The following is a 13,702-nucleotide window of genomic DNA, read 5'->3' on the forward strand; positions in this document are numbered from 1 at the left end:
GGCGACCGAGCCCACCCCCCGGTGCCTCCGCCCCGAGCGGGGAATGAGAGGCGGCGCCGCGGGGCTACCGGAGCCCGCCGGGACCCCACCATGCGGGAGCTGGCGATCGAGATCGGCATACGGGTCCTGCTCTTCGGGGTCTTCGTGTGAGTAGGAGACGGATGAAGGGGACGGGACGGCTCTTGCGGCTACCGCCGGGGCTGCCTCAACTTTCCGGGGCCGCTCCGGTGCCTTCACACCCGAGCGCGGTGAGGGGTCGGCGGGACGGGGGACCGCGGGGTGCGGGGTTAGTCGCCCCTCGGTGCGGGTTTGTGGTCGTTGGTCGCCCCTCGGTGCGGGCTGGTCGCCCCCCGGTGCGGGTTTGTGGTCGCTGGTCGCCCCCCGGTGCGGGCTGGTGGCCGCTGGTCGCCCCGCAGCCCCCGATGGAGATTGAGCCCTGAGCCATGGGGAGCCTCCGCCGTTCCCCCCGTCGGGGAAGGGGAATTTTTCCCGGTTGCGGGAGCAGCGGGGGGGGGCTCTCTCTGCCCTGGGATTTTGCCCAACACCTGCGGGAGTTTTTTGGTTTTTTTGTGGGTTTTTTTTTTTTTTGTCGGAAAAAGTGTTTGTGAGAGAAGTGTGCAAAAGCCAACGAAACAAAAAACGCCAAAAATTTTAAAAAAAACCCAAACCACCCAACCTGCTTCTGTTTTGGTTTGGGCCATAAAGAGTTTTTGCTGTGAGGTCTGATCAGACACGCACCTGGAGCCCGCAGGGTGAGCTGCGGGGCGGGCGCCCCGAGGGGGAGAACCCCAGCGGCGGTGCCTGGAGCTGGGGAAGGACCTGGGGCTGAACGTGAGGAGTAAAACGGGTTGTGGGGGGGTCTGAGATGCGCATCCCCACGCTGGTGTGGAGGGAGGAAAGTCATGGAAATCTGGTTGCTGAAAGAAGTGGGGCTGTCGCTGCAGGAACGCTCTTTTTTGCCGCCTTTAGGAGAAAGCAGTGTATGTGTTCCTTTTCATTGTATACTTCAGGAAAGCTTCCCCTTTTCTTCTCAGGGCTGTAGCTGTTTCCTTTTGGGGGCACTTTATGTTCTGCATGCGTTTGGACAACAGAAAGTTAAGCGCTTTATATAAGTTTGCATTTCAGTTCTTTAAAGATGGGTAGTCTCAATCTGTGTGATCTCTGAAGTGTCGCAGAAACTAGATCAGATTCTTCTACTGTTGACTCGTTTGTCTGCTTAACGGTGGATGCAGTTGGTCACAGGTGCAGGCAGTGATAGTGCAGTGCATCTATTAAGCTGTGATACCGACTTACAGCTGGTGAGACCAGAAGGCTTTCCTTTCTGGAAACCTCTCATGGTTAATGAATAACTTGCCCAATTTACTGGCATTCGAGTTTTTCCTCAGTGCTCACTTCTCTTGAATATTGATGCAACATCTTTAAGTGTCATCCTCTTCCTTTTTCAGATAAACTTTGATACCTTCAAAAACCTGTACCTTTGATACTTTTCTGTTCTGTTGCATCTTACTTGGGAATTAGACCTATTCCTTTTGGCAGAAGTCTTTTCTGGAGAATATGGAATTATAGGGTGAGGAAAGACCTCAGAAACTGATGCTACATCAGAACCTTTCCCTTCATTATGATTGCAAGTGTAATTCATCACTTAGACCATCCAGTAAGAGATGTCTTCATATAGCTTATTGCCATGATGTGTAAATCATGTCCCATTCTATGTAGTAAGCTCTAGGTTATGCTTGTCCTCTGTCCTCATTTCCTCTCTGAAACATTCTATAACTTTCACTATGCTGTGGTTCTAAATTCAACTGAGGGATATTCTGTAACTTTCACTATTCTTTATGCTGTGGTTCTAAATTCAACTGAGGGATAACTAAAAAAAAATGCTTTTGGGAGAGCCACCACTGTGCTAAATGGCAAATGATTACACAAGCGCTGAAATGCTTTTGGGAGAGCCACCCCAGTGCTAAATGGCAAATGATTACACAAGCGCTTTTCACATTTTCATATGGCTCAAGATTCTTCCTCCTTGGAATTGTGGAGAATAATTCTGACACTGTAAGAGGTCATTTGAAGTATTCATTGTCATCTACAAGTACCAAATGTGTAGCGTTCTAAATCCACGTCCAGGTTGGTGTTTAGTTTTATGAAGAATTGCGCTTTGTAATGGCTGCGAAAATATAATCTCTAGCTAGACAAGAAAAAATAGTTTTAATATTCAGATAATCTTAACACCAATGTAATCTTTTGCTATTTAAATAGTATTCAGCATTTCTCTCAGTTTTTCCAAAGAGGCAGCTACTTGTATTTTGGAACTTTCGTGTTATAGAGGTTTAAATACTGTGTTTTCTATGGCTTTGTAGACAGCCAGGGCAAGAATTTTTATGGAGTGTTGAGTTCATTGAAATATCTCTTCAAGTTTGAACATTTACTGGTGAATTTGGAAGCCCTTGGGGTGGAATTGAGGCAATAGCAATGTAAGCTCTAGTACAGAAGCTGTTTCTAGGAATGCAAAGGCTCTACAGCTCCCACCTACCTTCAAAAGGAATGCCATTAACGTTGATGAGTTGAGGCTAGCTCTGAGATCAGCTCTGATGTGAATGCCAGCTACGACGTAGGTATATGTCCACCAGGAACTGGCCTGAAGAGAATTAGTTCATTCTGAAAAGGTGTTGGTGACTTGGGGTCACTACCAACCTCTGTAGCGTTAGAAATCTGACCTTGAAGATAATGGTTCCGTAGTTATTTGTCAATTGTGAACCATCTGTGCATCCCAGATGTCTTTTCAGCTTCAACCTACTGATTAATATAACTCAGAGTAATATACTGGCACATTTTGTACCATAAAATGCAAAAGAAAAAGGTGTGTATTCCATGTTGTAGTTTTGCTTGGTGATAAATGTCATTTCATAAAAATGGAGGTGTGAAAACTTACGTTGATGATTGCTGCAATTGAATGTATTGCCAATTTGAATGTATTTTACAGCATCCGTATCTTCTATACTTAAAAGACTGGCAACCTTCTTTTCTCTCAGTTGCCATAATTATTAAATTTAGTCACTCCACCAAAGCAAAAATCTATACTTGTTATTTAAGTTCTCTTCTGTCATGCAAATGTACACTATTCCAAGTAATACACATTTTTGATGGTTGTTTATTGGTTTGGATGAATTCAACAGACAATTAGTGAGCATAATGATAACAACTGACTCAGTTCTAGATGATGTGTTCTTAGCAGTTGCTGAGTGTTCACTTGGCAATTAAAGTTAGGTTTAGGTATTGAAATTAAGCCTGTGCATTTACACAGATCTGTGCTGAAGGGCGTTTTAGCCCTCAGGATTTACTGCTATTGGAGGAAGGATTAGTTAGGAGAGATTTATTAGAAGAACTACAGCTGCCTGAAATTCAGAACCAGGAGTTAAAAAAAATAAACCCACAAACCAAACAGAACTGTTTGAGTCAAAAACATGCTTGCACACTTTATTGGGAAGGTAAATAGAGGGTCTTTGAGTACCTTCAGCAAAAGAGCTCTCAAGCCACAAGTTACAAACTCAAAGGAGAGTAGTGATATTTCTGTTCTCACCTATGGTTTTCCCCTGTTCCTTAACATTAACAAATTCATTTTTAGTTTTCAAAATATTTAGACTTGCATCTTCTGACTGAGCTGAACTGATCCTAACAAGCTGAACTGATCCTACTTACTAGGCAAAGAAAATTCTTGCGCTATAATTTGACCAGTACGTTGTTACTGCACACAGTTTTCAACTATTTTTCAGTGAAACCTTGACTTTAATCAAGGATCACCTTATACTTCTGTTTGTTTAGTTTTTTATTTATTAAATAAATGTGCGAGTACAGAACTGGATTTTTTTAAAGTGAAATTCTTGATGTAAGGTCTCAAGTAGAAATGGACTATTGCTTAATATAACAATTGTGAGCATGTGCCTTGTTTATAGAAAAAAATCAAACACTAATTTGAAGAATGATTGAATTAGGGTGCTGCATCTCTGTTTTCTTCATTAGGTACTTATTCCTATGACCTGGAGCACCTTAAGATGCCTGCTTAATGCTAAAACATGTTAAACTTGGCCAGTCTTTCATCTTCTTCCATGTGGACATTGGCATTTGTCACTTACTGGATGCTCTGTTTTTACTGACTTGATTTATTCAGTTAAGGCAATTGTAAAAAGATTTGTGAGCAGGTCTGATATTTTTACACAGGAGTAATGCCCTTAAAACAATGTTCTTCATCTGTCCTAAAAAGGGTTCATTGAGTGAGCCTGTAATTGCCAGTAGGGATGTCTTATTTTCTTAGTACAATACATGTTGTTCTGTTTTAGGCATCCCCTACAAGGAAAACTTTTTCATCTGGTTTAGAAGACCGCATTATTGTCTTAGTAGGAAGATAGGAGACCTTGCGTGTGGTGTAGTATATTTAGCCCAATGAGTTGTCAACAGCATATCGCTGACGTTTCTAGAGCTGTCTAATTGATTAAAAAGACAGTCTTTCAAGGATTGCTTCATCAAACCTCAAGCTCTTCAGTGAGTGTGATGTGATTAAAAGATAAATGTCATTCAGAGTAATTGGGTATCTTCCCTACAGCACAGTCTCATTAGCAGCCTCCCTTGGGAATAAATGTTTATCTGCAGGCTAAGGTGTATATATTACACACATGTGAGCATACAGTATTGACTAATGCTGACATCTTTCGTGTCTGCACCATGGTCATACTCTGGTTTAAGTAAATAAAAGCTCACTCTGAGTGTTGGGTTTCTTACAAGTTTTCATAACTTGATTAAAATCTTAATATTGTATATGCATGAAATGATTTAGCATGGGAAGCTCTTTCAAGTAGCTTTCTGTGTCGTGGGTTGTGATCTTCTGGATATCCTGTGTATGTTGCCTTCTTAAATGATGCTGTGTATTGTCTTTTTAACACAGACAGAAAATCAATTAGCTGAGGAAATTCCATAATGCTGCAATTCTGCTTTACTCTTTCCACAGTTTGCACTTGCCTTTTCTCTGTCCTATCTGCTGGATTTTTGGAGGGTAGACTGAGCTGAGAAGAAATTGCCAGTCTGAGACATTAAGATTTATTTCCTCATGCTGACCCAAACACTGCCAAATTACACAAATCAGTTGGACCAAGATTTCAAAGTACCTTTTGAGCCCAGGCTCTCTGGCTCAGCGTTTCAAAACGAAGTAGGTATTTGGCCACAAGAGCTGCTTCTCCTTTGTGTGTCCTATGTTCTAGATTTGAGTATCCCATAATTCTGACTTTGTTTGGAACCTGATTTTTGTCTTCTGATCTTAAGTCTTGGGCTTCATTTCTCTGTACCCAAATTTCTCATCAAGAAAGTGAGAGTAATACTTCTTTTTCTCACCCTTTGTTCATTTAATTGCTAAATTCTTTGTCGTGAGGTATATGGACAGTAGCCAAACCCACTGAAGGTGCTTGGGGTTTTTTCAGTGTCAGTTTCACAAACAGTTATGGTAGTAGGAAGTGAGAACATCAACATGTGTGATTAATAACCCACTGAAAAATAGATGCTGTATTGTAAATCATAATTTAGATGAAACTAAAATGAGGGGAAGATTTAGTTTCGTGGCCTGGGTTGAAGTGTAGTTCACTGCCTAGGGTTGATGAACAGTTAAGGGAGAGACTAGCTATAAAAAAGGCCTTAGACTCTCTGGTGCTTAGGATCTGAGAACATATATCAAAGGTTGCATATTGAGCTCCAGTGGGAAGCAACAGACTTGTTCCAGTGCTCAGCAGAGTCTGTTATACCTTTGAAGTGATGGAAGAATTAGAATGCCATGGAGCTTCTGTCACTCCCTGAATGCAGCTGGTATATCACAGAGTGACCCGAATCTTAACTCTGCTCAGCTCTGTGTCCTTGAGAGGTTACTGTAAAAACAAAAGGCCATAAATACTTATTATACCTACTGTAATATGAAACACACAACAAAATGACTGTGTGCTTGTCCCGATATCTATGAAATATCACCAAGCACACAGAGGCACTTGGTACTTGGCGTTCCTCTGACCCGACACTTCTGTTTCCATTGCTTTCTTATTTTATTTATTGAAACTAGGGTAGGTTTTTACTGACTTTGATAACAGCTATTCAGGAGAAAGTGTACCTGTCTTTCTTTGCAGGCTTTGGTCTGTCAGAAGATAGACTTTTACAGACTGTTGTGTCAATGCTTTTAGGTCGTGGAACTAAGCTTATTTCATTTGTCTTCCCCGAGTCTTGAGGGGAGGGGAGAAAAAATGGATTTATCAGCAGGAATTCTAATTGTCCTGTAAATAGGATGGGATTTACAGTTGATGTCTATGGCTAAACTCGCAGCTGAATACATGCTGAAAAAGGATGTTATTGTAAATGCCAAAACATCTGCGCCAGATTTTTGAGGAGTAAATGGTGACTTTGTGTCTGTTCTTGTTGAATCCTATTTACTCACTGACTTTGGCACTTTGACACAATAAACTTTGTGTTTATTTGCTCCCAGCCCTGATTGAGGACAGTTTACAGTGAGAATGCTACTAAGACTGACACGGTTTTTGTTAAGTGGAACTTTTCTTTTAAAAAATTGACTTCTATACTTTGATCTAAGCACAGTCAAGCTGGGGCACGACTGTGTTTCTTGTGGCAAAGAGTTTAATAAAAAGCACAGTCCTATTACTGAGAATGCATTCCGACCTGGCACAGTAAATGAAGATCTTTATAGTGTCCCAATCTGCTGGTGACTTTGAAAAGCAGGTACTTGGAAATAGTTGGCAGAATTATTGATGCTGAAAGTGGATTAAGGATTATGTTTAGTTGTAACTTTTTTGTGTAGTGAGCACTGTCCTGATACTGATCAGGGGATGTCCAAGTGCGGCATCTGTATTGGCAAGGGTTAGTGGACAAAGAGAGAAAGCTAGAGACAAATATATGTGTCCCTGGCTAAAATATTGGTTGTGATCCACTAATGAACATCAGGAACCAATGAATAATTAAGGAAAGCTTCACTGGTCTCTGAATTGGCAGAACTGTTTTACAGGTGATCGTCCTCATAGAAGAGACAAGGCTGTTACCAGTTGTGGCATTTGAGCTGAGCTTTTCAGAGGTACTTGGTTTTTAAGGTACTTTCCATTCATGTTTTTCTCTTGCCTTGTAAACAGTAAATTTGTCATCATTGGACCCCAAGGAATTGCTGTGCCAGAAACTCTGACTGATCTATAGGATTCTGCAGAAAACTACATTAGAAATGTTTCTTTGTTGTAAATCAGATTGCCACAGTCGCTGGTATCGTATTTGTTTATTTCTCTGCATTACAAAACACTTTTAGCTTTTACTATCCAAATGGCTAAATATTTCCCTTGTTGAAATACCACTGAATTTTAATTAAAATGGCATATAGATAAAAAGCAGTAAGTGAGATTTGTTTTACTGTAGGCTAGAGTAACAGGGTTTACAACTAGTGTTTTCACAGTAAGTGGCTGACGAAGGTTACTTATGGAGGTGAATTTCAGAGAATTGGGGAGGAGTGAGAAAGGTGGTAAGAGTGGTACAGAAAACACCTTTTCTGGGAAAAAAATAGAAGCAATTGAACTGTTTAATCTAGAAATCTGAGGAGAGGTGGCAGTAATCTTTGCATATAAACAGGTGCTTTAAAGAAGTCTGAGGAAGGCAACTGCTCTTCCTGTCCTTTTGGGAATTGTACAGGGAAGGAAAGATTTAAAACGTGTAGCAAGAGAAACTGAGGGTGAGTGTGGGGAAGCACAAACTGGTTGTAAGGACTGTTGAACGCTGTGATAGATTGCCTGAGGCATGAGTAGAATCTTTACCACTGGAAATTTTAAAAAGCATTACATTAAAGTGTCTTGGGAGTGTTTTACATGAAGTCTTGCTTTGCTGCGTGGCTGTGAGGAGACAGACGAGGTGGCCTGGTAAACTGGCACGGGTCAACTCAGTGGACTGGGGTTTATACCACCTGAGAGTGTCCCAGCGTGTGGGGAAAAGCAGAAAGACATTAAAGCCAAATTTCTTGTAAGAGACTTCTGGCCCATGATGATGGGCAGAAAAGGAAACGGTGTTACCAATTTAAAGTTCCACGGGGGATGCTTCAGCAAAGGCTGAGAGGAAGCTGATGGCTCGCATCTGTCTGGAGGGCAGCGCTGGTCCAGATCTCATACTCTAAATGTTCTGCATTGATGAGTTCATGGGGAAAATGAAATCCTAGATGAGGTGAAATGTTTCACTCCGCAGTCCTGCGGTTTAACATTTTACTCTCTTTCGTGTGAGAAGTTTTACTACTACTTTAGAATTTATAATGGAGGTGTAAAATGTCAGCACAGAAGTATTTCAGCTTTGAAGGATTTGTGGCTCCCTGCCAAGTGTTGTGAAGCCTTGCAAATGGAAAACAACAGAGGAGAGGATCATTTGATATAAACAGTTATATTTTCATTAGCTGCCAATTTTCACTAATGGGAGAACAGATCTAATAGCCAGACTACTCTCATAGCCTGCAGAGAGGTCATTAATAATTTCATTCATCTAGATCCAAGGTGCTTCATGGGAGGGAGTGTAACTACTGCTATTGGACTTCAGTGAGTGCTACAAAATGCTAAAAGTGATGTTCCTATTCCCCATTACTGTATCTTTATATCTTTTTTTTTTCCCAATCATTATTAATGCTCTGGAACATGTAGTTATTCACACAAGTGTTTTTGGATTGAGTGATTTTCATAGAGTTGGATTGGATTGTGAATATCATTAGAGAGGTCTCTCTTTTTCCCAGAGAAAAATGAAGTCATCGCATACAGCAACTGTGAAGGAAAAACTGGAACAAAACAACCTGTAAACTTGTATTACATTTACTGAATAATTAGGCCAAAAAAAGTGCATCTTTATTAATACAGAAGTATTTTATTTTAAAATTTGGTTTTAAAACACATTGATTATTAAAATGAGTTTAATGGATACCTCCCTCCCCCCAAATATTTCATTTCAGTTAAAATGGTGCGTTCTGCTTAACAAAAACTTAATGTTTTAAGTTCACAAAAAGAAACTCTTGTACATTTGTCTGTAGTACTTGCCTCTCTCACTTCCTTACCAGCTCCTGAGTTTTTGGTCTGAAAAAACGATCTGAGAATGTGTTTTGGCACTTAGTTCTAGCTGTGGACAATTTGTTTGATATAACTTAATTCTCACTTTTATTCAGCCTGTACCCCTCAGGTCCAGTGCTTTGTGGGAAGAGGCTTCACTGTCATACAGGTCCTCTTTCAAGGTCACATCTGTCTGTCCATTGTATGTTTAAAGGGAACAGTGGTGCAGAGTGAATGGGGTACAAATCATAAACATTCATACAATTAACGTATTCTAGACTAACTTGGCAGCATCAAGTCATGTTCATATTATTAAAATTCAGGTTATGGCAAAAAGCTGGGTGAGCGAGAAAGAAACTTTCTTGTATAGAAGTGGCAGTAGGTTTTTGATGTGGGGATTTCAAAGAGATTGGGTGGGGAGCAGTGGCTGAGTGGAGGTGAGATGCTGCAGCATGGAGGAACACACTAGTGTGTTTCAGAGATTGCTCCTGAATAAGCTTCCAGGGCCAAGCTGTCCCTTCCAACTGATTAAACCATGTTCTGAACAAAATACTAAGGAGCTATTCAAGCAACAGTGAGCTACAAAAGGAGTTTTGGAGGAGGAGAGGTGGGGGAACAAAAATAACTGAGAGGGAAAGCTTTGGTTACTAAGAGAACTCAGCATCTCTGTGAGTTTAACCCCCAACTTTGATTTCAGGTCCAAACCTATAGTCAATAGGAGTGTGGCATGCAAGTGTGAAAACAGGAGAAACTTCATCAGTCTACTCAGCTCTGTCACATTGCTGTGAAGCTGGGATCGTTGTCCAAGGAACTGTTGAGAGTTGTTTAACTGAAAACAGTTTGAGATGTAATAAAAACTAGCATTAAAAAGCATCCAAAGCAAAATGTAGTGTGTAGTGTGTTTGGGTTCTGCATTCAGATACATGCTTTGGTGATTTAAGCCTATAATATGAATTCTGTATTTTGCTTTAGAATAATGTGCGACTGCCAGCTTTGAAACTTCTAATGGCTACACCAGTGTTCATACCTTGATGATTTCCTTTCTTTCTACTTCCTTCTCCCCAGATGCATACACTGAAATGGCTTTTGGGAAATACCTTCCATCATAGGGTATATTTAATAAAAATAGAGCATAAAGGCAACAATACCATAAATCGTGCTTTTTATTAACTAAAAAGAGAGAAAATGCAATGAAAACAGTAGCCAATAGTTTTCACTTAGTTGGTGTCAGTTATTTCTGCAAGGCTACCACTTTTTATTATCTCTGTTATGGTAGTGCAGCTGTACTGGATTGCCTGAAGTGTTGTCCATTGACATAATAAGTAGCAGCTCTGACCCTCTTGCCATCTGCTTGGAGTGCTGTGACACTGCTCCCTCTGAGCAGGGATCACAAGAACTGAAGGGCTTTTTCACCTCTGGAGCAGCTAAATGCTGAAATAAATAAATTTTTGCTTCAGAATGCTTTATTTTATATTCTGCTGACCAGCAAGCAAAAGATCACTTTCACTATTGGGTCAAAGCAAGTTTGACATATTTTGGCTTGTTTTTTATTTTTAAATTTGACTCATTTCATGGTGGTTTTTTTTCCTGTTTTGGTATAGCCACTCTTGTCTCCTGCTCTTCTGTTCAAGGCTGCGAGGTAGTATCACCAACTGCGCCCGCTTCCTTCTTTTCACTTTGCTCATTTCCAAATATTCCTCTTCTGTATGGAAGAAATGATGGTGAAAAGGTTGTGTCTGAGCTAGTTAAGTAGTTTAATGCCTGGATACCAATTTTTATTCCCGTTGAGTGGGAGTTTTCTGGATTCAGTCACTTCATACTGGCAATAATGATACTCAGCAATATTCAGTGGTACTTGCGTTGAGTGCTCAGCCCATGAGCAAGGAGAACATTGGTGAAGACTGGAAGTTCTCAGATTCTTTCAGGCACACGAGAACAACTGTCTGGCTGTGTTAATTGCTTGTTCTTTTGCTGTTTGTGCATGCTCAGATAATCCTTTCCCTTCCCTCTTAGGTGTAGTATGACTGGAGTTATATCACAGAGAGAAAATCGTTTACCCAGAGAGAGTTCATGTGCCAGGGACTGAGAAAGCAGTAGAGCTATAATTTAGGTACTAAAGAAATTAACTTTAGATTCTAAAACTCCAGGCTATTCTCTTTTTTTCAGTATTGTGAAAAGCTTGCTGGTTCACTATTTCATATTAGGTATTCTAGGAACATTTAGATATCATTTATATATTATTTCATAAGCTGCAGGATTCCTGTTGTGAATCTATATTGCTGTTCAAGATCTGAGCTTTTAGCTGAGCCCAGCCTCCCCAGCTGTTGCCTCCTTGCTGATTCATTTAATTCATATTGTTTCTTGAATTTGGACCAAGGAAGGAAGAGAAAATCTGAGCAGAGGAGTTTGGTCTGGTTTTAACCTGTTTCTGCCTGTATATTCAGTAGTGGGTACGTGTGGCTCAAGGCACGAGCTGTAGCAGATCACAGCTGATGAAACCTTCATAAATACAGCCCCAGATGCTGTGCCAGAGAAGGATCCAGTGGCTCAATAATCAATCGGAGACACCGACTGGCACAGGCTCTATCATGTTAGACATGCTCTGGTTGAAGAACCTGTCTCGCATCATGGTTGGCTCTGTTGGCCAACCATGTAACAGTACAGCTCACCCTGCCTGGGATGTGACACTAGCTGTGGGGAGGAGAGTGAAGAGGGTGGCCATTCATCTTTGGAAGAAGTCACACCTAGAAATATATCTATGAAATCAGTGGATATACGAGGCAAATGTAGGAAACTTGCTAGTGAGACTGAAGAAAGATACGGGAAATTCTCCCCTTTCAGCACATCTGGGTAATATGTATATTTTTAAAACTGCATCAGAACTTATTTTCAATCCCTTCTTAATCAAAATGATTTCTTGTATATCTGAAGGGCTAATGTGGGCATATGTGCTAATTAAATGTATCACTGCAATTGCTAGCTAATTTAAAATATTCAGAAATCTTTTAAATCAAGTGATAGTGACTCATCTGAAGCCAAACCTACACTTGAGAACCAGTTGTCTACTTGCCAGTGACCTTAAATTAAAAAAAAAAAATCCTGCCCCTTCCTTTTGTCCTTATCAGTCCCAGGATCTAATTCCATTGACTTCTGAATCCTCCCTACATAAACATGCACCCACAGAATTAAAAGTGGGGAAAGCTGTATACATTCAGATTAGAATATCAAATGATATCAGGAAGTGGTATGAAGGCTTTGTTTCTACCTTAGCATTTTTTAAACTTCTGTAGTTTTGATATCAAATAGCACTATTCCCAGAGCTGTGTTGGACACTGAATAGGGACTGAAGAAAGAAGCCTCTTTTTTTTTTTCTTATCACTTACTTTCTGCCAATACTCCTCTCAGTCTTTGTAAATGTTTGCCAACAAATAGAAGGTTACTGCAAATGAAGAGAGGCATCAGATCTTCTAAATTCTGTAGCAATAAAAACAGCTTCTGAATTAGGTTTGTAGGCTGTTCCTGATGAATGTTAACTACCCTGTGTCCTGCAGGATGCTCAAACCCAATAAAGTTCCATATTAGGTTTATAGATTAATTAATCAGAAGTGGTAGGTGTATACATGGCATGGCATTGTTTTGACTAACAAAAATTTTTAGCTGTTAAAGGTAGAGATAATTTATTGATACAGCTGCTTCTGTATCTCTTGGTGTGAATGTAAATTACTTAATGAGCTGGTTTTAGTGCAGTTACAAGATGTTGGTTATAATATCTCATTTCTATCAAAGTCGGTGAAGAACCAATAAAATATTAATTTCTGTTCTCATGTACATGCTTCTTAAGCAATCAATAGCTACTGCAATATAAATTCTAATATATTTTTGAATTTAACTCTTTACTCTTGATTTCCGGGGAGAAGCTGAAGCTGTTGCTTTCCTACTTGAATGCTTTTCAGCAGTGTATGCTTGGCCTATATTATACTTGTCCAGTTACTGATCAGACTACAGCATTAGGAGTCCTGCTTTGATACTGATACTCGTGCTTCTTGCTGGAATGAATTCCCCTGCCTTGCATTGCAAAACAGTGGCAGAAAAACATCAAATCTCTTGATTCTCCGTCTTGTGCCTTAACTAGAGGGAAAGTTTCTTTTTCTGTCAAAACTAGAGTTTGTTATTGAAGTTATATTTTTAATTCATGTCAGCTTCTTCCTTGGTAAAATTGCAGTTGATCGATAACAATTGGGCCTTGGTCATATTCTTTGTACCCCAACACGTAATTCCCTTCTCAATGGCTGAGGAACTGGCGATTTCCCAAATTACAATAGAAAATAAATGGCTCAGATCTCTTTCCTTATGCTGACTTCTGTGCTAACACAAAGCTATCTCATGATAATACACACAGACAGTAGCATTTCAGAAACTAAACTCCTTCAGTGTTCATGTGGTGAGTAGAATGATGGTGATAAACCACAATCATTGTTTCTTATCTCACCTCATAGCTATCTTGTCTGCTTCAGCTCTGTTAGTTTTGCATTCCAGCCACAGACCATTTCAAGCTTTTCATAATTTGTATGTCTTTGCAGGAGTTCCTAAAATAACCAATAAAAAAGTTATTT

General features: G+C 40.2%; 1 protein-coding gene across 2 annotated transcripts in view; it reads left to right on the plus strand.

Moving 5' to 3' along the window:
- PLPP4 (phospholipid phosphatase 4) overlaps window positions 1-13,702 on the plus strand; it is a 49,953-nt gene that overhangs the window by 663 nt on the left and 35,588 nt on the right. The window contains exon 1 of one of the 2 annotated variants that reach the window (XM_014945193.1): window positions 10-146. The exons of the other annotated variant lie outside the window; for it this stretch is intronic. Coding sequence (XP_014800679.1) covers window positions 91-146 — 56 coding nt within the window. The 5' untranslated portion in view covers window positions 10-90. Of the gene's footprint in view, window positions 1-9; window positions 147-13,702 lie in introns of those variants that run through there. 2 annotated transcript variants of the gene reach the window in all.

The sequence above is a fragment of the Calidris pugnax genome, unplaced genomic scaffold (genome assembly GCF_001431845.1).
Source record: "Calidris pugnax isolate Ruff unplaced genomic scaffold, ASM143184v1 scaffold89, whole genome shotgun sequence".
NCBI classification, from domain to species: Eukaryota; Metazoa; Chordata; class Aves; order Charadriiformes; family Scolopacidae; genus Calidris; species Calidris pugnax.